The sequence below is a fragment of the Bidens hawaiensis genome, unplaced genomic scaffold (assembly GCF_021521415.1).
Source record: "Bidens hawaiensis isolate Kalapana, Puna unplaced genomic scaffold, B.hawaiensis_p1.1 tig00005061_1, whole genome shotgun sequence".
NCBI classification, from domain to species: Eukaryota; Viridiplantae; Streptophyta; class Magnoliopsida; order Asterales; family Asteraceae; genus Bidens; species Bidens hawaiensis.
This window is the reverse complement of record NW_027491322.1, coordinates 1,710,438-1,733,722: the sequence shown is the minus strand read 5'-3', so window position 1 is coordinate 1,733,722 and position 23,285 is coordinate 1,710,438. Positions and strand designations below refer to the sequence as shown.

Here is a 23,285-nt window from a genome sequence, read left to right as displayed (position 1 = left end):
ATATGTTGCGTAGTGTCACAAGCTCTAGCTCCACTAGAGGCATCGCGGCCATTGTTGGCGTCGGTCCCAATCTCGGGCGCTCAGTCGCCCGGAAGTTCGCTCACGAAGGATACACCGTCGCAATACTCGCTAGAGACCTCGGTATTCTAACTCTATCATTCAGATCTATAATACCAGCTATTTAGTCTATGTTTAACTGGTCATGAATATTTTAATGACATGACACAAACATTTTTGAGCATAGTTTTTGAAAATGAAAACATTGTTTTGGTATTAAAAAATGGCTAGCTGCGCAGATTGTTTCCAGCTTGGTTCTGTTTGCCTTCTGTCTTGACGTAAATGATAAATACCAGTCGTTTTCAGGGAGGTTATCAAGATTCGCGGACGAGATAGCGAGGGAAGAGAAAGCACAAGTGTACGCTATTCGTATCGATTGCTCCGATACTCAAAGCGTACGAGAAGCATTCGAAGGTGTCTTGTCGTTAGGTTTTGTCGAGGTTTTGGTTTACAACGCGTACCAACCAATTCCATGGCAGTACGGCGGTCCATCCAGCTTCACCGACATTCGTCTAGATTCGTTTCAGAAATCGCTAGCCGTCTCTTCTGTTAGCGCTTTCCATTGTGCTCAGCAGGTACACAATAACTTATAACATATCACATCTGTCATTGTTTACTGTTCTTAGTTCTTACACTTTGTTTACTAGTGTTTCTAATTGTAATTGTTATATATATTTGCTCAAACACAATCAGGTGTTGCCGGGAATGGTTGAAAGAGGACGAGGGAGCATATTATTCACCGGATGTGCTGCTTCTCTAGCGGGGGTCGCCGGATTCTCTGAATTATGTGCGCATGCGTCTTTTATATTCTTCGGTTCATCAATCTTATCATAATCTACTCTTTTCATTTTCTACACGTTTTCAGTACGATATTCGTTCAAAAATTCCCATGTCATAAGTATTTTACCAAAGAACATAAGTTCTTGGATCAGCAACTTATTTAATTTGTTACAGAAACGCCTACTTGAGTCCATTTTTTTACCGCAAAAACCTTCTACACGTTTTCAGTATGATATTCGTTCAAAAATTTCCCTGCCATAAGTATTTTATCAAAGAACATAAGTTCTTGGATCAACAATTTATTTAATACGTCACAAAAACCCTTTACTTGAGTCTATTTTTTTACTGTAAAACGTTCTATACATTTTCGGTACGATATTCGTTCAAAAATTCCCATGTCATAAGTATTTTATCAAAGAACATAAGTTCTTGGATCAACAATTTATTATGTATCCAACATAGGATTATACAAACAATACTAATTTTGTTATAAATGTTACATAGGTTGTGGGAAGTTTGCATTAAGAGGATTATCCCAATGTTTGGCTAAAGAATATCATCCACTTGGGATACACATAGCACATGTCATCATCGATGGTGTGATCGGTTCATCTCGGTGCGTTTATTTCCTTTATTAATATTCTTGACATACTATTATATGGCAAATCAGCAGAAGAAAACCAGGTTTATCAAAGTTTGATTGGTTTCGTAATTCTTTTTGAAAGAATGAATCAAAAGATATTTTTTATTTCCTTTGATTGTAGATTCTTCTTGATGGCCATCTTTTGTTGTCATGGTCAACTATCCTTTCAATGATTTTAGAATATGCGATTTCTATTTTCTTAGTTATCTTAAACACTACAAAGATGACTTTCATCATGATCTTTCGAAATGTTTGTAATCCGTCAGTGATTATATGCCAACGGATTACCTTTACAATATTCAATGACGGATTACTGACACAAACCCTATCGATTAACAATGATGGGTGTTGTCACATATCACCAATCGATGACATGTTGTCGTTATGTCACTGATGGGTTGCCGGCGGTCTTTTTTGACCACGTGTTTTGTCGACTGATTGTTGCTAGATGGGAATCCACCTATGCCCATTTGTCAAGCGATCCGTCATATCTCAGTGTGATATGTCATTGATTGCAGATTAATCAACATTGACAAGCAAAAAATTAACTATAAGTTTCTATTTTATTTTTTAAATTAACCTAATACGGTGATCCGTTCATGTGTGTTGATAACATTCCGTTGATGAAAGTTATTTTCCTAGTAGTGAAATGATCATCTATCATCACCAATAACTAACATATAATGTAGTGATCATGCCCTATTTTTTTTTTCTTTTTTCGAGAATAAGAGAACTATAATAGAAACTGATTAGAAGTAACAATCCGGGTCCCGTTTCTTTTTAACTTGTTAGTGCGTTGATATTATTTTTTTAACATCAACTCACACTCTTTAGTTTTAGTCATAAATTACACGCTTGACAACTACCGAAATTGAGCTCAAACCTCTTGTAAAAGTAAAGGCTTATAACATTTTTTGTTACCACTAGACTAAAGACGCTTTGGAGCGTTGATATTGTTCAATTTCTGTCTTTTAAAGCTGGATTATACGTGTAATTGTATATTTTAATACTATATTTTGATACCCTATAAAGTTTTGGATTCAAATTCTTTGTTCCCATCTTTTTCAATCAGAAGCGTAAAGAAAACTCAAAAACCTTCAAACTTTGGTCCCAAACATATTCAATTAGGACAACATGACTAAAACAACTTAAAACCTTAAATCTAATCTAAGCTTCACAGCCCACAAAACGAAGATATTATCAAGACAAACATGAATTTTATTTTGTAAAGCTGCTTTCATACGATAAACGAATCGAAATAAGTAAACTTTAATTACTTCATTTCTAAACAATCGGATGATTAGTTATTTGTTCAATTGTTCGTTTGTTTTATGATCAAAACAAGCGCGGTTTATTTAACGCCCGTTATGGCCCCGACACTAGATGTCTAGTAACAAGCTTTAACCTTTTTATCAATAATTGGGTGAACGCCCTGCTTGCGGTGCGCACATATAATGTATATATGTGTGAACCCTTGGGTGGGCAAAAGTAAAATTGCACTAATTTTGACGTTATTTTACTAATCACGTGAAAATAACGTTAAAAGTGGCGGAAGGTTAATCAGGCATCATGTGGTGGCGTTGATAGCCGAAAGACAAGGGCACATGCACCAATCAGCCGGTGTCCCGATGATTGAGTGTTATGTGTCTTATGTCCAAGGCTTGATTCAAAACTACTATCGAGCCGGGGGTCTCACCGGAAGCAGCCTCTCTATCCCTGTGGGATAGAGGTAAGGCTGTCTACATCTTACCCTCCTCAGACCCTACCATAGCATTGCTATTGGTGGGATATACTGAGTACGATGATGATGATGATCAATAATTGGGTGACCCCAGAAAAAGTTTAGGAGACTAGTTTGCAACGTCATATTCTGTTCATCATTGGCTAGATCAACTTTACACTACTGGGGCCCACATGCATCTTGTCTTGTGATGACGTGCTACTTTCTTTATCTTTCGTTCAGCCAATTGATCAAGATTGTTTGCAAGGTTGCATCCGTTATTTAGATTGTGAATCAGTTGTCATTTTGTATATATGTTTGTATGTATGTTTGTATATAAATAGGAAGAGAGGTATATATATGTATCTATGGTGTGGATACACATTTTATATATTTTTTTTTCTACTGTTGTCTTTCTAAAAAGCTAATCTTTCATAAATTAGTTTAAATATATAGATTTTTTTAAGGAATAAGAATATAGATTTTTATTCAATTAGCAAATGTTAATGAATTTTGATTACATCGAAATAGAAAGCAAGTGGGCAACACGTTGCGCCGCTACCCCTTTTTAAATTCCAAAACCTTATAGAAATTAGGTATAATATTATGGAGGTTATGTTTTGTGACAGAACATGATGTCTTATTTTGGAATACTATTTGTTGCTCACTTGTGCATTCGATTTTATTTATCACATTAGCAAAAGCATGGTGAAATATCATAAAATGACAAACATCTTAGTTTTATTTTACATCAAATCCGTGACTTTTTCGTTAGTTTTATTGCACATCAAATCCGTTTCTTTTTCGTTCTTAGATCGACATGGTTATCTAAATATTATAATCAAAACCCTTATATACTTTGATGGAGTTGAGTAGAAAGTTGTTTCAATATATATACTTGTGGCATGTTTTGGACACTTGGTGTTCATGAACATTATCACATGACTAAAATATAGAAAAACTTGTTTTGCAGCGCATCGTCAATGCCACAAAGATCAATGGTTGGGGAACACGAGAGTGTAGGAGGGGACGGATATATCGACCCTGATTCAGTGGCTCAAACCTACTGGTATTTGCACATTCAGCCTCGGGCTGCTTGGACTCAAGAAATAGATATCCGCTCACCCAACCCGAAATTCTTCTAAAAAGATGCAGCAAACAAATGATCATTGTATATTACTTATCTTTTACTTGATAGTTTGTTTTGTGTTTACTTATATGCGTGATGTTCTTGATTCAACCATTTCAGCTCATAACTTTGGAAATAGAATTTATTGTTGTACAAGTTCCATTACATAGGATGCCCTTGTGTTGGATTTGACTATATATTATTACTTCAAAGTTCAAATTTTATTTAAGTTTGATGGTGACTTGATGATACATTAATGACCAATGATTAGGATGTATACATTTATGTGGAGCATGCCAATTTGGTGGTTTAACTTTTTTTCCCATGAAAATAACTCCTAATCATGTTAATTGTATGTTTCACTTCTATGGTTTCGGATCCATGACATTTTCGGATCATGCCTTAAGTATAGGAAAAGTTCGAGATTGGTGATGACTAATGAGTAGCAGTGGCAAAAAGCTATCGACGGGAAATAGTTTATCGGTAGCAAAAAGCTAAGACGATATGCAGTAAGTCTATTAATCGTATTGCTGTTAGTTGGAAGTTGGAACTAAACTTAGGGTAGGTGCTAATTGTCAACAGGAATGATATTCCTATTTTGAGTTTGTGTGGTTGTTATATTCATTCCATATATCTTTCAGGTAATCCAGTTTAGCACCAATAAGCAACTCACCAAACATATCTAAATAGACATCCTATTTGTTTGCGAGAAAGTTCAACAAGGTCATATTCGAGTGCTACATGTACCCTCACGTTATCAGTTCATCACTGACATCTTCACCAAAGGATTACCTGGTGCTTTTTTTGACGACTTCCGCGCTAGTCTAAGTATCTATGATCATGCAGCTTAGACCTGGGTTGGTGGGGGGGATTAGAATATTTTGCCATGATTATCTCCTAAATCATTGGCCTAATTTATTCAATGTATTTGCATACATTATATTATGAAAGAATGGAGAGAAGTGGCGAAACATATTATCAAATTATAACCTTCTATCAAACAAAGGTTATAAATGTTAGTAGGAATAATTAGTGCTGACAAGAGGTATATAGTTACTAATGATGATAGTTACCTCAACAGGGAAAACATATATTTTTTCGTTTTCTGTTAGAAACCGTTAGAGGTGGTTATGCGAGTGTGTATAAGCGGCGCATAGGGAATTCTTTGATAGTAATTTCTCGTTGTATTTCTTCATATTCAGTTTTAATCTTACTAAGATAGAAACAATCAACAGAACCATATTTCATATTAACACCAATGTTACCTAGCATAAAATCACAATAATATTATGGAAAAATAGAGTTGGTCACCGTAAAAGCTCTCATTACTATTTACTGTTAGCTATATATAATGTTTATATATTAGAAAACAATTAATACACAAATGAAAATGGTAGCAAGATTAACATTAAGAATAAGAAAATAAAAATGGGATACATGGTACATAAAGGGAGTCGTGTTCTCATAGGGCACACACAACTAAAGTGTACCACTTGCATAAGACACCTAGTGAATCTCCCAGACTCACAACATGTCAGTCATACCAATAGTGTCATGTGATACACCTTCCTTTAACTTAATTGGTCTACTATTGCCAAGAGGGTCCTTGGTGTTTGCTTCCACTCACTTCTATTTCCTTCTTCTATTTCATGATTGTTGAGTGTGAGGTGTGACCTAGAATTGTCGGCGGTCCGCAATGATTCATAACCCTACTTGGTACTCGGAAAGTGGGATTTCAAATCGATAATTAAATAGATGTCTGCCAGACACGACGTATAGGGGTTTCATCATACCTAGAGCTTGTCCTATTCGCGGCTAGAGTACGTCTATTAGCTACATAGATTGCTTGCTAGATTTGTAAATCATTTTATGACATATGGGAAGAAGAAAAAAAATATTTAATTTTTCACCATATCAAGTGAAAATGAAAAACATTTTGTATTTTAGTGATTTTTTTAAACAAAAAAGAAGTGTTGTGTAAAGGGGGTGGTGGTGATTGGTGAAAAAATGATTGGGCTATCTTGCTTGAAAATAAGACACATGCAAGAGTTAGCTAGTTAAATTGACACTACTGTAAGGAAAAAAAAAACAAATTCTAAATGAAATATATCTGTCTGTAATTACCAATAGAACCTTGTGAGATTAAAAAGATAAATAAATAATGTAATTAATACTTTATCATTGGTGATTATCGACGAATTGCGTTGACCAAGGTCAACCAACACTTACCGATAGAAACTTGACAAGCACCTGTGGAAGAGATACGCGGGTTTCTTTGTTCTTTGGGAAGATACTTACTGATGGCATATACGTCGCTAATTTGCTGACAATACAAGATAAGATATTGACAAGATTTTTGCTAAAACTGTTCAGAACTTTCTTGTGGTGGTTGGATCGACGACGGGGCAGTCTTCTCTAATGTATTTGAGTCCCTTAAGGCGTAAATAGTTCCTACCCGACCTAGTTTTTGACTTTTGTTGACCAAACCCATAAAAGCTTCCTAAAAACCGGCTTGCCCAGCTCTACACACACGTATAAGATTATGTTGCTTCGTAAGGATATGCAAAGTTGGCCCAAACCCATTAAAACATGTCAAAGTCAATTAAGGCCCAATGTATATGTAACCAAAATATGTAAATGTGGCCCAACTTGTTAGATTATAATATTATATGTTGCTTTGTAAAATCTAAACCTACTTGGGTGTCTGAGTGAGCTTTTAAAACTTGCTTGTTTGCTTGTTGAAAAACAAAATGTGTTTGGCAAAGCTCCCCCAAAAGCTTCAAATTGGAGCTTTTCAAAAGTTACTTTTATTTTTTAAAAAGCAAATCAACAAAAAAGCAATTTAAAAAGCTCAGCCAAACACCTAGTTTTAATCCCTCGTATTACATGATTGTTTTACATTATTTATCTATATTTAAGTAAATTTTTGGATTTAAATTTTATTTATTGTAAGGAAGTTAATTATATACTTAGGATTTGATGATGAAAGGGTTTCACAAATAAATAAGATGCTATACCCATATGCTTATTTATGTTTGCTATAGTTAGTTACTTGTAATTGAGACATATACAAGATCTACAAATTTCAACTCGTGACGATGAAATCGAAAACTAAACCATCTAACTGAAAAATACTGCTAGTCACAAATTTCAACTCGTATCGATTCTCATGAAAGCATAAACATATCTGAGTTTGAAAATTAAAATCATAAATTGTCTATTGTTATTACTCATTACAACAGCAGTATTTTATAGTTTGACAAAGACAGAATTCAAGATAAGTTAATGGTAGATTTTCTTAAAAGTTTCAGATCTGTCCTCTTCAACAAGGTTCATCTTCACCTTACCAGGGTGGCTTTCAATACACTTCCACAAATGCGATCTCTCTTCGTCGCATGCCACAATTTTGAGCTTATCCAATCCAGCGAGAGATTGCGGCAACATTTCCAACCCTTCACAACCACTGATATCAATCGCTTGCAGGCTGCTTAGCTTGCCAATTTGTTCAGGCAGTGCAGTTATATCCGAACAATCAGATACATCAAGTATTCTCAGTTTACGGAGGCTTTTGATTGATTCAGGTAGTTCTTTTAGTTTTGTGCAGCAATGAAGGCTCACGATTTCAAGATTTGACAGATTCCCTACTTCATTTGGAAGAGAATCCAACTCTTGGCAATTGGTGATGACCAGTTTCTCGAGACGAACAGAATTGCATAGTACTGCTGGCAGTTCCTTCAGATCGTAACACAAATCGATTTCAAGATATTTGAGGTTTTCCAACGTGTAAGGATACTTGGTGGTACCACTACTGAGAGCATCACCTATCTTGCACATAACAAGGTTAAGTTTTTTTAGAGTCTTCAATGTGAAGATGGCTTGGATAAATGGAGAAACTGAAACGTATTCGAATCTGATTCTATGCACGTTGGATAAAGATTCTAAAACTTGAAGATTGTTTAGTTGAGTAGGATAAACTCCGTAGCCTGTCACAATTAAAACCTTTAGCTTGCTCATTTTCTTGATGAACTCGGGCAGTGTGTAGTTTTCACTCTTTATATTCAATATCAATACTTCAACATTTGGTGCATTTGGATCGTCATTCCATGTAGAACTGAATTTATCATCTGTAGTTAAAGATTGTGAGGTAAGGTTATTAAAGAGACAAGAGGATGCATATAATTATCCACATGTTGGGTGCTAAATAATAGTTGAGTATTAGTTAGGTAGGCAACATTCTCTATTACTGTAAACTCAAAGTTAGAGAACCTTCAAAACAAAAACCGAGTTTAAGAATATAAATGCACGAACCACATAGCCATGTTTGCCTAATGCTTTAACTATAGTACATAGTTATGTAACACTTAACTGCCCTGCTATATCTCACACTCTTACAAGTCACAAGCTCAACATACAAGCAAGGTTGCAAAAGTCGTTAGGCAGACCCTAAACGGCTGACTGGGAAGTTGGGTGTACTCGGAGTACTCGGGGAGTACTCGGAAACGGTGAATATAAAGAAAATTAATTTTTGGATATTAAATATATGTCAATGTCATAAGTATGCTAATATTTATAACAAAGTAACGGAATATCAATATAAATAAGAGAATATATATTTTTAAATACTAAATTATTCTAAAATTTGCTAATCATTAACTAAAAAAAAGTAATATTTTTTTATAATATTATAGAACTATGAATTATATTTTCTTTTTTAAGTCAAAATCGGCCTAAGTTAACCGACTAAATGTGGCTCTGGCTGGGGTTGACCACATTTGATCGATTCTCAGTAACTAGGAGGAGTTGAAGAAACTCTCGTCGGCGCCATACCTTGTAGCGACTACTTGGGGAGTACTCGACCTCGGAGACCTACTTTTACAACACTGCATACAAGTGATTGTGCAGTTCTCATAGTTCAGTGTATGTGTTCCTAGGAAGTTATATGCGTAATATTATCACTTGTAAACTATAATCACACTTTCTTCATATTCAAAATCCTTTGCGCTTTTTCTCTAGAGATTAGATTCTATTAGGATTTAACAAACTTTTCATTGGGTAGGCATAAAAGTGATCACAAACCTGTTGAAATAGATAAGACGCGTGCAATGATGGGTCGTTGAGCCCACCATTCAGGAAAGTCATTGCTAGGGATTTTTACGAACAGCCGTTTTCGATCTGCTTCAGACTCTTGCCTGCTCAGGTGGATGGCCAACTCTCTAAGCATATCATGCTGCGTCACACGATAATGACTACAATGGCCTTCTGGTTCACCTGCTTCTTTTCTGTAACATCATATGCTGGTTAGTTGATCAATGGTTTTAATAGATATAAGCTTAGCCATGTAGCAAAGAAAGAAACTACCCATGAAAGTAACGAACTATATAAAGTCATTATGGGTACAATAACATTATGGAAGAAACTTTGTATTATTTAGTAATACAAAAAAAAACAATAATAATAATAGAACTTATATATGCAGAGAATTGCCACATATGTGTTACAAGGTTTTCAGGGTGGAGAATGAGTTTTCAAGGTTTTCATAACCGTTATTCATTTAAGAAGCACTGAGGGTTTATGAATATTTTGAATTAACACGGAGAAGTAAATGGAAAGCCTTCTTTTTGTAGATTATCTTATCTGTTCTAAGTAGAGAATTAATTGTGTAAATCCAACCAAAGTCATGTATATGAGAATGTGGGAGTACCTGACTGGAACAAGATTGACAAGATTTTTTGATTTGAGTATGTTAAGGTTGCCAGAGGCACGCACACCGCCATCATCAAGATGGTACAACTCCACCCACATATCCATGAGAGTGGTACCCGCAATCTGGTCAACCTCAGGAAACAAACTTAAGTCCAAGAAACAATCTTTATGCAACTCACTCAGTGCATCGATACTGGTCCGGAGACAGAGCAGCAGCTGCTGATGAGACTCTAATATGGATTGCATGAGAGTGGATGTCCAAGTAACCTCAGGTTCATTACATAGTGACGCACCAACAACAATTAGCGCTAATGGAATCCGTTTGCAGAATGCAACCATCTGCATCCACAAGCACAAACAAAACCATATGAGAATTAGCAATTTAATTCCTAGCTATATAAGGAAATGTTATTCATCTACCTTGTCGATGAGATCATCTTGGACACTATTAACAGGACTCGAACCACCTGCAAACGCATGATAGCAGAAAAGAGCCTTTGCACTTTCACGGCTCAATAAGTTCAACTCATACGTCGTCGGGTTAAACTGTTTAAACAAGAACCTTGAGGTGGCCAGAATTTTGAATCCTGGTGTTGGGAGCATAAGATCCTGAATACGAGATTCCGGCCAGACATCATCAAGGACCAACAACACTTGACCGGATCCCCTTCGTTTAATTAGGTTCTTGATTTGATTCTTGGCGTCTTGTTCACTTCTAATTTCATAATTATTTATGCCATAATGTATGAATAGGCTTTTGGCAAGGCTCATAAGGCTGGCTTCAGCTGAGACAGTTAAATAGAGGATGTTGTCACCAAATTCTCCTGTCAATATTCAAACAAGAATGATTAACCATTAATAAACGATCTAAACTAGGGTTGACAAATGTAACCACCTAGCTCGGTGATTTTGGGTCATAATAAAAACTTTTTAGGGTTGTTTTTGGTTTAAATAGAATGTTTGATTTGTTACCCATTAAGCATTATCATACGCGCGAAACACGTTAATTGTGCCGTTACGCATTTTAATAATACATAGTTAACCATCGGTCTATAAAAAATTAAGTTAAATCATCTTGACCCAAACTCATCCTAACCTTTTTTTTTTAATTACACATCCTGACCCTAATCCATTCCGACGTAACAACAATCCAAACCAACCCATACATCTTGTCACCTGTGATCTAAAAGAACGTCAAGAAGAATTGTGGGTACCTTTGATATCATCATCGTGACAAAGCATATTGGCCAAAGTAGTCTTGCCAAAACCTGGAGGGGCTGAAACCACCAACACGCGTGTGGTATCCTTGAGCAGCATATGCTTCAATATTGCTAAATGCTGATCCAAACCAATAATGAACTCCGGGAGCTCTGGAACGCCGCACGATTCAAAAGGCCTGTTTCGGTCCAATAAAGCATTGATTCCAGCCAAAGTCGCCGCGGACGCTTCTATATGAAAGAACTTGCAGAGATTGTTGTCCAACTTAGTCAGCTCCTTTGTGTATTTTCTTATCTTTTTATTCAAACTACTGATGCTCGAGCACTTGAGAACGAGCTTCTTCCCATCGTCTAATAGGTCACGGAGCGTTGCCCTCTCATCAGCAGGACGATTCGAGAGTTTGTCAATATCAACGAATGATGGTTCGATCGTTTTCAAGGTTCTTTCGAAGCCTGTGAGTAGTGGTTTGAATTCCATGGGTTGTTGAATCGTGTCTATGACTAGTTTTAGTAATTCACCAAAGACAGCACCTAGAGCTGCTCCTGCAATAAGTGCCTCTGCCATTTGATCACAAATCAATTTGCTAGCTAGGAACTCTTGTTTCTGTCTCTTGTAATTCAAAAGATGGATTTGGATGAACAATATTTGTATTGACTTATGAGTTATGAAGGTTCTTTGCAATTTCTCTCTTTCTTAGATGGATGGTGATACAATAGTAAAATACTAGTGTTGGGACCTAAAGACTTTTTCAACAAATATAGCAAGTCTGAAACAAAGGATATTTTAAAACTTTCTTTATAATAATTATTAATTTATTATACATGTAACAATCACGACAATAGAATATTTAAAGAAAAACAACCAATCATAATTAAAGACTTTTAAAAGACTAAAGGAAGTTTTTTTATTTTTTATTTTTATTTTTTTTACTAACGACGAATTTCTTTATAATAATTATTAATTTATTATACATCACACTTTTTAATTTGAAGATCTTGTTTATGCTAGTTTTAGAGTTTAGCTTGGGTATTTCCCGGTAAATTATACTGTCAAAAGTCGTTAAATAATGACTCAAGGTTTGGATGAACGAATATTTTTATTGGGGTTTGGTTGACTTTTAAGTCGACGTTTAAAGGACCAGGAATTAAGGTTCTTTCTTTTCTTTGTAGATTCTCAATTATTCAGTGGATGGCGACAAAATTCTGTCGGGACACGGTTGTAAGTTGTAACCAAACTTTTTAAAACTTTTTTGGATGTTAATAATAATTTATAATCTTATCACGCGTAGTCAATAATCCCACCTTTCGTCCTATTATTTTTCATTGGACCTCCTTAAATAAAAAGAAAAAAACTTTGTTAATTTTTTTTGAATTTTAAATTGACGTTTTAGGATTTTTGATTGGAATAAGGATACGAGTTGATTGATGTAAAACTTATTTGAAATGGTACTAAACGGTTTGATTTTTGTTAATTGGACGTTTAAACACCATAATTTAAACGCCATTTCACCGTTTGGAGCACCGACAGGGTAATAATGTTCGTTAAACACTCAACATGAACCTTAGAGAAGCAGGAATTTAACACTAGACATGAACCGTTTTGCCTTCAAATAAATATATACTTAACAAAAAATAGCAAAAGAATTTAAAAAATAATAATAAACAAGTTGCTTATATGAACAAGCTATAATTATTGTATATATATATACATAGATATATATTATATAGACCTATTGAATTATTGACTCATTGGACTACTGTTTTCGACACATAGCAAAGGGAGGCCCTGAAAAACTATATGTGACCACATAAAAATTGAAATGTGATTATTTGATGCACCCATTGGTGGCTAGTAAATGTTATGCACAGAAAGGAAAGCCCGTCTACAAACACCTGTCAATCTCGTATATCATCAACCTACAAAAAGCTTGAGATTAATTTGTATTTTACGCTTGATGGTCTCATGACAAGGGGCTGGGTTTGACCTAGTTTGATTATCTTAAGAGGCCCACTGCCATCTCATGGGAGCAGCCGTTCACCTTAAAAAAATTAGTATTTTACGCTAGTGAAAATCCCGACCACTGCCCCCCCTCCCCCCCCCCAAAAAAAAAAAAAAAAAACTTTGTAATCACCCCTTTAAACTTTTGAAACCAACCCCATGAATTTTAGAAACGACCCCTAAGAAATGCCAAATTTGTAATTTAAATATCTTTTAATTTAAATTTAATAACCTCTAATTATCAATATAACTTATATAGTTATCAATATCCAAATGCTAACACCTTGACGGGCCATCGATAGAACCCATGAAAAAGATTTGGGCCCACGACTGTCTTCAGTTTCAGGTCATTGCAGTCGTTTAGCTTGCTGGGATGCTAGCAACAGTTTGAGTTCTCCATCCTGGCAGCAACTTTCTTGATACTATCCATGTACTTATTAAACTTAGCTATAGTTAGTTAATTACTTATGGTAAAGCCAACTATGAAATCTACAAAATGGAACAACATATTTCAACTCATGCTGTTGAAGTTGAAAATTAAACTACTAACAAACATCTTATTTATAAAAAATTTTCAAATTAAAATCACAAATTTGCCAAGTTATTACACAAACAGTACTTCAAAGTTTGACAAAAACAACATCAAGATAAGTTACTGGCAGATTTTCTTTAAGGTTTCTAATCTGTCCTCCACAACAAGGTTTATTATCATCTTAGAGAGGACACTTTCAAATTTTTTCCACAAATGCAATCTCTCTTCATCGCATATCACATCCTCAAGCTGCACCAATTTGGCCAGAGATTCTGGCAAATCTTTCAACCCCTCACAACCGCTGATATCAATCACTTGCAGGCTGCTTAGCTCGCCAATTTCTTCAGGCAGTGCAGTTAGATGTGAACAATCAGATACATCAAGTGAGCTCAGTTTACGGAGACTTCCTATTGATGCAGGTAGTTCTTTTAGTTTTGTGCAACAATGAAGCCTCAAGTATTCAAGTTCTGATAGATTCCTAAATTTATAGGAAGAGAATATAGTTCTTGACATTTGGTGATGATCAGATTCTGGAGCCGAGCAGAACGAAAAAGTTCTTCTGGCAGTATCTTCAGATCATAGCATAAATCGATTTCGAGATCTTTGAGGTTGTCCAACATATAAAGAGACTGAGTGGTAACACTACGAAGAGCATCACCTATCTTGCACATATAAAAGTTAAGTTTCTTTATAGTATTTAATGTGAAGATGACTTGAATCGATGATGAAACTGAAACATGTTCGAATCTGATTCTATGCAATGTGGATAAAGATCCTAAAACTTCAAGATTGTCTAGTTGAGTAGGATAAGCTCCGTAGCCTGTCACAATTAAAACCTTTAGTTGGCTCATTTTCTTAATGAACTCAGGCAGAGTGTAGTTTTCACTCCTTATATTCATTATCAATACTTCAACATTAGGCGCATTTAGATCATCATTCCAAGTAGAGCTGAATTCTCTATATGTAGTTAAAGATGGTGAGGTAATTGTTATTAAAGAGACAAGAGGATGCATATAGCTCTAAACAAGTTGGGTGTAAAGAATATAGAGTAGATTTAGTTGAGTATTCGTTAGGTAGTACATAACATTCTCCACAGCTATAAGTATAAAGTAAAAAGTTAAGAGTGACGTTCAATAAGCAACCAATTTTGAGTGCATAAGAGCATTCTCAGCCAACCCCTCATTTTATGTGAGGGGTGTTTTTATAATTTATAGAGTGATTCAGGTTGTGAGTGGAAAGTTTTTATATTTTAGAAAAATTGGTGATTTTTCTGTATATTTAAAAAGTTATCGTTCACCCCCTATAATTTTTTAATATATTTTGAAAGTAGTTGTGAGTGAAGGAAAGAGAAAAGGTAATGATAAAAGGTATAAAAAGTAATATTTAATTGAAATAGAGAGAGAAAATGTAGTGAGTTTTAGTGTAATTTTTGGTTTAGGGATAGGGGGATGGGATGAGAATGCTCTAACTACTAGAACCACATAGCCATATATATATAATATTCATTAAAAAATCCAAAATGATTTATAATGAAGTGGCGGGTAAGCGGGCAATAAGCCGCGTCGCAACCCCTACACAACCGCCTCGCTCTTTCTCTCTCACGCTATCTGACTAGCATAATGTACTTCGAATTTGATTTTGTTATTTATTTATCGTGCTCTACAAAGCATGTATGTAATGTAATAACTTGTAAACTGTAATCACACTTTTCTTACTTTCAATATTCTCTTCACTTTGTCTAACAACATTAAATTATCTTAGGATTTAACAAAGTTTTCTTTGTGTAAGCATAAAAAATATCTCGAACCTGTTGAAATAGATAAGATGCGTGCATCGACAGGTTGTTTCCACCATTTGGGAAAGTCATCGCGATGGATTTCCGTGAACAGTCGCCTTCGTTTTGCTTCAGGCTCTTGTCTGTTCATGTAGATGGCCAACTCTCTAAGCAAATCATGCTGCATCACACGAAACTCACTACAATGGCCTTCAATATCAGCTACATCTTTCCTATAACATTAGATTTTGGTTAGTTGATCAATGGTACAATAAAAACCTTTTTCAGAATACGGAGTACCTGATTGGAACAAGATTGATGAGATTTCTCGATGAGAGCTCATTAAGGTTCACACTGGCATTCGTCCCCTCATCATCAAGATCGTACAACTCCACCTGCATATCCATTAAAGCTGAACCCGCAATCTGATCATCCTCAGGAAACAAACCTAAGTCCAAGAAACAATTTTATGCAACTCATCCAATGCATCGATACTGGTCTGGAGACAATCCAATAATTTTTCATGTGATTCTAATATCGATTGACCTTCAGACCATTTGTTGTCATGGGATCTCCATATGACTAAAGATTGACCGCGTAGTGATCTACCAACAACTTCTAGGGCTAATGGAAGTCCACTGCAGACTTTGACCATCTGAATCCACAAGCACCAAGAAAACCGCATGAGAATGTTACCATTTTAATTTTGAGAAAAAAAAACATGTTATTCATCTACCTTGTTGATGATATCATCTGGCACATTAACATGACTTTGGCCACTTGCAAACGCGTGATAGCGGAAAAGATTCATTGCATCTTCATCATTCAAAATCTTCAATTCGTAGGTGGAGTTAAACTCTGGAAATTTGTACCTCGATGTGACCAGAATTTTGTATCCTGGTATTTGGAATTTAAGATCCCAAATAACAGATTCAGACCAGACATCATCTAGGACCAGCAGCACTTTATCTGATCCCCCTTTGTTTAATTAGGTTCTCGATTTGATTCTTGGCGTCTTCTTCACTTCTAAATTCATTGTTATTTATGCGATAATGGTCATGTAGGGTCTGGCCAATGCTTTTTAGACTGGTCTCTTTGGAGACAGTAACATAGATGATATTGTCACCAAACACGCCTGTCAATATACAAGCAATTAAGATCCATGAAACCCATGTTGCAACCCAGAAGTTAACCATCTAAACTAGGGTGTTCAATGAAGAGAATTTCAAATATTCGACTAATTCGAATACTAATCGAATTTGTGTGGATTCGATTCGAATTCAATCAAAAAATATATATTTTATTTATAATTTTAAAGCCACCACAAGTTTGAGTTTTTATCAACAACAGATACAAATCTATGAAGTTAATAAACCATTCAAAATTCAGAGTTACATCATCCAATTTTTTACTCTTTAGAACTTAAAACTTCTAGAATTTTTTGTATGTATGTGTGTGTGATAAAAATAAAATGCAGTATCTTAATTCAAATTTCGAATCGAACTGAAAATCACCAATTTGTATTCAATTGCCGAAATCAAATTGAGTTCAAAGTTTTGAAAATCGAATTCAAACCTTGAAACTTAATTATGATTTGAATCGAATTTCGAGTTTTTCTAGTCCAGTTCCGATTTTGAACACCCATAATCTAAACAACAAAAAGAATTGTGGGTACCTTTGATTTCATCATGACAAAGCTTCTTGGCCAAAGTAGTCTTGCCAAAACCTCCATGGCCCAAAACCACCAACACCCGAGTTTCATCCTCAAGCAGCCTACGCTTCAAGTTTATGAGATGCTGATCCAAACCAACAGTGAACTCTGGGGGATCTGTAACTCTGCATATACCCGATGACCTGCCTCGGGCATTTAAAGCATTAACTCCAGCTAATGTCGCCGTGGACGCTTTTATATGAAAGAACCGCAAGAGCTCCTTGTCCAAATTAATCAACTGTCTTGCGTAGTAGTATTTCATTATTAAATTCCAACTCTTAGTCCTCGAGCACTTGACAACGAGCTTATTCCCATCGTCTAATAAGCGGTGGAGTATTGTCCTCTCTTGAAGAGGACGATTCGACAGTGTGTTAATATCAGCGCATGCTGGTTCAATCTGTTCCAAGGTTGTTTTAAGGCGTGTGAGTAGTTTTTTGAACGCGAGGGTTTGTTTAATCGTGCTTATGACAAGTTTCAGCAATTGACCAAAGGCAGCACCTAGAGCTGCTCCTCCAACCTCAAGTACATTTCTATATAGTCGCACAAATCAGTTTGTTAGTTAATTAGGCAAATATTTTTATTAAGGTTAGGTTGACTTATTAAGTCAACGGTGACACGACCAGGAAGGGTGAAGAAACACTAATCGACCCCAGGCAGATTACGGATAATCTGGGGGTTAAATAGATGTTTCCCACGAGGGGTTAGGTCTGGCAAAGATGGTTCTTCTGATGACCTGCAAAACAGACACCGTGAGCTCGTCACTGAGAAGGGGGGTACCTCCTTGTGACCACCCTCCGGCGTGAGAATCAGACTAGATTGCTCTTGAATATAAGTGTATATTAAGAGATTGCTAGTGAAGATAAGATAATATATGGAGATATCAGATAATGTAATGTGTCCATACCATTCCAAGGTGTTGGAGTATTTATAGCCGAAGGTAGGTTTCCAAGAAGGTATAGCCGGCTGAATAGTATTCCTGTTCTGCCAACTGTGGGCTACGCACATACCATGCTGGTGGTTGGTGGATAGGCAGCGGCTGATAGTGACCAGGCCGGCTGTGTACTATTCATTTTCCACCAACTGCAGGCTATGCACGTGTTACGACAGGTTGGTGAGTAGGCAGCGGCTGATAGTGACATTAAGTAATAGAGCATGCTGCTTGTTGTACTGTTGTCAGTGAGCTGTCGCAGCTTTGGTCAGATCTTTTGTCCATACCTCGTCAGGTACAGTACAAAAGATCCTCCAGTAGCGTACGGACTGGCTCATTTGGGCGGGAGTTTTCCCGGCTTTGTACGGGAATGTTCCCGGCTTTGCTCACTCCTTCTTCAGGTGACATTACTGAATTATTTAAGAGTTAAGTGCCTTGTGCGTGTAGCCTTGCTGCGCGGGTAGCCTTCCCTAATGGATAGTATCCGTTGCTGCGGGAACAGGCGGAGTACGTCGACCATTGGGAGGCTTTTCCTGCGGGAACAGCTTGCGTACTGCGCGTAAGGACGTCACGTCTCTGATCATGGTGGGTCCTGCAGATCCAGTTGGTTTCTGCGCAGACGTCTCTCTTCAAGGTGTCTTGCGAGTTTAGCCTTTGCGCAGACGTCCCTGTTGAATGTGAGTCTTGCGGGTTCAACTGCGCAGACGTCCCTCTTTGAGGTGAGTCTTGCGGGTCCAACTGGGCTCTGCTGGGACCTACCTCTTCAAAGGGTCTTAGTAATGTCCCTCAATTATTGTTGGAACAAAATGTCAAAATCTCAAAGAGTAAACGATTTTATTCATCAATTATAATCAAATTTACAAAAGTGTTTGATACATCTTCTCAACAATCTCAGTTAAAATCTTAAATCAAAAACTGTATATATACTATGATGAAATCTAACCTGCAACAACGTGTAGCAGATCTATAAACAGAAGATGAAGAAATCCATCAGATTGTGAATTCTTTATATTAAGAAATATAAGTTCCAACTTTTAGTCCTTCTAATATTGGCTTGACTTTCCATCCGGTCCCTCCTATTTTGCAGCAAAACCCTTCCCAGCTAAAACTTGACACTTTGCTTCCTCCAGGATGTATGAGCTTGTCACATGCCATCCAAACATGAAAATACAAAAATACCCAAAGAATAAATCACTAAACATATTATACGATTTTTTTCTTAAAATAGTACTTTTAATATAAAAGAAATGGTTTTCAGGTACCTGACAATGAAGCCACTACACCATTTTTCTTTTTTCATAACCCCCTTGTTGACACGACATACACGTGTCGCATAACGTCTCATAAGAGGGCTTATGACTACGCATAGTCTTAAATGAAAGAAAAGATCGTAACCGATTTATTAGCATCAGTCCACATAATCAACATCTAGACTTAATTAAAATCTATATCTATAATAATATAAAACTACATGTTTTAACACTAGTCTCTCCCAAGTTCCTCATAATTTTTTTTAAAATTATTATTATTATTGTTATTAAATACATAATTTTAATAACGGCTAATTTAATACATATTATTTGCAATTTTCTTTTATCTTTTCAGCAACCGCGAAAGGCGTCTGTAACCCCCACTGGTCCAAATAAAGTCTCTGCATCAAACAACACTCGTTCTGTTGCTGCTAAAAAAGAACCGTGTGCTGAGTTCTCCACTCAATTATTGGCTCCAGCTGACACACATACTGTGGATAATAGCAAGTATATTTTCTCTAATTGAATTAAAAATAGCATAGAAGAGTCTTTATTAAATATTTTACACTATACATTACTTGCAGGAATCTGCAAAGAGAATCTGCATCTGCAATATCTGATGCTGCAGAAGATCATGGTTCAAATCTAATATTCGAGTCTGAAAATAAGGTTGTGGATGATGTTCAAACGTCCCTGGGCGACTGGGGTAATGCACAAATGGACCAACAGGTGAAAAGTGAAAGCCTTACTATTTTGGTGTTTATTCTTAGCATGTAAATCTGAATTGTATTATTATTTTAAAAACAACCTACAGGTTATCCCCTTAACTCAGACACAACTGGATGAGGCTATGAAGCCAGCACGGTTCAATACTACTATCAATAAGACACATGTAACATCTATAGGCGATCATATCACATTGGTTAGTGAACCTGTTTTGTCATCTACATCAATCTTGACAAAGGGAAAGCCAATTTCATCATCTTCAAGCCCAGTCAACTCTCTACTTGCGGGTGAAAAAATTCAGTTTGGTAAGAATATGTTAAAATACTGTATTGAGTTCATATTTCTGATGATGTCTCATGAACAGGGGCGGTTACTTCCCCAACAGTACTTCCTCCCAGTACACGTGTTGCTTCACATGGGATTGGGGTTCCCGGGTTATTCCGTCCTGACGTGACTCAAAATACTCAAAATGCTTTAAAAACAGAGAATGACTGTGTTACTGAAGTTGAAGATGTTGTTTCAGCTGTGGATGTGGCCGCCATTGATACAAATGAGATAATTGGAAACGGGTTGGGGACTGTTTCTGTTTCAGACCCAAAAGGTGAGAATCAAATAAATTTTATTACTTTTTTATTATTTTATTCATCTATTTATTGAATTTAATCTGTTGATACTTGAAATGTTTTGTAGATCAACAATCTGGAAGTCAATCTAAGCCGGAAGAATCACTTAGTGTATCACTTCCTGCTGATCTGTCGGTTGAAACCACACCGATATCGTTGTGGACCCCACTCCCGAGTCCACAAGGCTCATCACCCCAAATGTTATCTCATTTCCCTGGGCCCACACCTTCTCACTTTCCGTTCTATGATATGAACCACCCCATGATGAGTGGTCCGGTCTATGCATTTGGCCCACATGACAAATCTGATGGGCCCAATTCACAAGCCCAAAAACCCACCGGGCCAGGTTCAAGGCATATTGGTGCATGGCAAAACCATTCCGGCATGGACTCATTCTATGGTCCTGCTGGATTCACAGGGCAGTTCATTGCTCCACCTGGAGGTCTTCCTGTTGTCCAAGCTCCACCACATATGGTGGTTTATAACCATTATGCACCTGTCGGTCAGTTCGGGCAGGTGGGTTTGAGCTTTATGGGTGCTACATATATCCCGTCTGGCAAACAACCGGATTGGAAGCATGATGCGACTTCTAGTAGAGGTGAAGAGGACATGAGTTCCATGAATATGGCTTCCATGCCTCGTAACCCAACTAACATGCAGCCGCCAAGCCAGCATCTTGGCCTGGGCTCACCCTTAATGCCCATGGGTCCACCGTTGACCATGTTCGATGTGCCTCCATTTCAGGTAACTGTTTGGGCTCTTCTAATAGTTAGTTATTTGCTGCTTATTTAACCCAACTTTAAATATTATAATTACAAAAATGAATGAATTTTAGTTGATGACCATTTTACCCCTATATATATGGTTTTTAACTTGCTAATTCTTTCTTAATTATTATTATTATTATATATTATATATTGAGTAGAAAGGTGCCAAAAACATTTTATAAAATGAGAGTTTTGTTTAAATACTTTAGGTAGACAATTATTTATTTATAAACGCAGTAAAAAACAATAAGCATTTTTCAGAACGGGTAAATATGAAGTTTTTGAAAATTAGCGGTAAAATTGTCATTTCTTTAACCGTTTTTTTGTTGAAATGTGTATTTTTAGTATTTTAAGTAGTTTTAAAGGGCATACATAATATTTATGTTTCTGTTGGTATATGAGAGGCATATATGAAGTTCACTTGTTTCTATAAATACTGAATGAACTTATTCAAATATGACCAGACCGCGCCAGACATGACGGTCCAAGCTCGGTGGTCTCAGGTACCTGCATCACCGCTTCATCCGGTCCCTATGTCACTGTCCTTACAGCAACAAACTGAAGCCATAACCGGACCTTCCCAGTTTAGCAGCCATGTAGGGCACTCAGTTGATCAGTCAACATTTCCTCCCAATAGATTATCCGAACCTCAACCTTCAAACCCTTCTCTGGTGTACCCGGTTGTTAGAGACTCAACCATCACCCATTTCCCAGACGAGTTCGGGTTGGTTGACTCATCCGGGCCACCCTCTTCCGTCACATCAGCTCTGGTTACCGTCAGTCACATCTCTTCAGGAACCATAAAGAACAACAATAATAGTGGCGGAGGTGTTGAGTTCAAGAATCAACACCAACCGGTGAAAACCTCGTCTTCTCAACATTACAATAATAACCATGCTGGCGGTTACGGGTATCAAAGAGGCGGTTTAGGCGTGTCTCCAAAGAACAAACCCGTTGGCGGCCAGTGGGCTCACCGTAGGCCCGGGTTTCATGGAAGATACCACCACCAACAATCCATGGGGACAGATAAAGGTTTCCCGTCTTCGACGAAAGTAAAACAGATTTATGTTGCAAAACAGCCGGGGCCAGGTGGGTCCGGGTCGGGTTCGGGTTCTACAATGGGTTGAGGTTTTTGTGTTTTGTTTTGAGGTTTGATTGAATAGTTATTTATGTAGAAGGTTTTAGAACAATTATGGGGTTGGAAATTAGCAAGGGAAGAGAAGAATTTAGAATGTTATGTTTTTTGTTTATTGGTTGGTGTTGATGTATTGATGTTTGATTTACTTGTTTTTCAAGGTGTAATAAAACTGAACCCAATACAACTAATATTTCACACATGACTTGTTTAGATTATACACAACTTGTTACTTCATTTACAAAACACACATATGTGACTATCAACAACTACTTAAAAAAACCCATCTTTTTAATGAAAACACAATTCAGAAAACAACAAAATCTCATTCACATTTAAGAAAAACACAGCGCCACCGATCGATTGTGACTAGCAGCGAAGAAAGTTGATCGATTGTGACTAGCAGCGAAGAAAGTAGCACTGGTGAGTTGTCTAACTCCGCCGCTTCAATCTTACTTTATCCATTTTCTTTCTTGTTCCTTTCTCTCCCTTTGAACTCTTGTTAAGACATCACTATTGTGACAATGTTATGGAAGGGGATAAGTTAACCAAAAGTATTGCCTTGTCAAAACCAATGATTAGTTAATCAAA

At 36.6% G+C, this 23,285-nt stretch overlaps 3 protein-coding genes and 1 pseudogene across 3 annotated transcripts; 2 read left to right on the top strand and 2 right to left on the bottom strand.

Moving 5' to 3' along the window:
- Positions 1 to 4,423, top strand: LOC143628792 (uncharacterized). The gene is made up of 5 exons (XM_077098277.1): positions 1 to 141; positions 364 to 632; positions 751 to 844; positions 1,342 to 1,453; positions 4,174 to 4,423. Exons 1-5 carry the CDS (start codon positions 3 to 5, stop codon positions 4,343 to 4,345), a joined length of 786 nt encoding a protein of 261 aa, XP_076954392.1. The 5' UTR covers positions 1 to 2; the 3' UTR covers positions 4,346 to 4,423.
- A 3,158-nt stretch (positions 4,424 to 7,581) lies between these two features.
- LOC143628713 (putative disease resistance protein At5g66900) lies at positions 7,582 to 11,814 on the bottom strand. Its single transcript, XM_077098217.1, has 5 exons — positions 11,247 to 11,814; positions 10,453 to 10,856; positions 10,031 to 10,371; positions 9,406 to 9,608; positions 7,582 to 8,453 (listed from the first exon to the last, which is right to left on the bottom strand). The coding sequence occupies exons 1-5, from the start codon at positions 11,812 to 11,814 to the stop codon at positions 7,612 to 7,614; spliced, it is 2,358 nt and encodes a 785-aa protein (XP_076954332.1). The 3' UTR covers positions 7,582 to 7,611.
- A 2,007-nt stretch (positions 11,815 to 13,821) lies between these two features.
- Positions 13,822 to 19,538, bottom strand: LOC143628712 (putative disease resistance protein At5g66900; annotated as a pseudogene).
- An 806-nt stretch (positions 19,539 to 20,344) lies between these two features.
- On the top strand, positions 20,345 to 22,847 carry LOC143628711 (uncharacterized; the record flags this gene model as incomplete). Its single annotated transcript, XM_077098216.1, has 4 exons — positions 20,345 to 20,474; positions 20,534 to 20,770; positions 20,860 to 21,536; positions 22,024 to 22,847. Coding segments are annotated over 4 exons (1,707 nt in total), but the record flags the coding sequence as incomplete, so codon positions are not given.
- Between the last annotated feature and the right edge of the window lie 438 nt (positions 22,848 to 23,285).

Excerpts from the sequence above, each read along its gene's own strand:
- LOC143628792 (XM_077098277.1), top strand. The coding sequence starts at position 3 with ATGTTGCGTAGTGTCACAAGCTCTAGCTCCACTAGAGGCATCGCGGCC. Across the intron at positions 142-363 it reads AATACTCGCTAGAGACCTCG|GGAGGTTATCAAGATTCGCG; the intron begins GTATTCTAACTC and ends AGTCGTTTTCAG. Across the intron at positions 845-1,341 it reads CGCCGGATTCTCTGAATTAT|GTTGTGGGAAGTTTGCATTA; the intron begins GTGCGCATGCGT and ends AATGTTACATAG.
- LOC143628713 (XM_077098217.1), bottom strand. The coding sequence starts at position 11,814 with ATGGCAGAGGCACTTATTGCAGGAGCAGCTCTAGGTGCTGTCTTTGGT. Across the intron at positions 10,857-11,246 it reads TCACGATGATGATATCAAAG|GAGAATTTGGTGACAACATC; the intron begins GTACCCACAATT and ends GAATATTGACAG. Across the intron at positions 10,372-10,452 it reads AAGATGATCTCATCGACAAG|ATGGTTGCATTCTGCAAACG; the intron begins GTAGATGAATAA and ends TTGTGGATGCAG.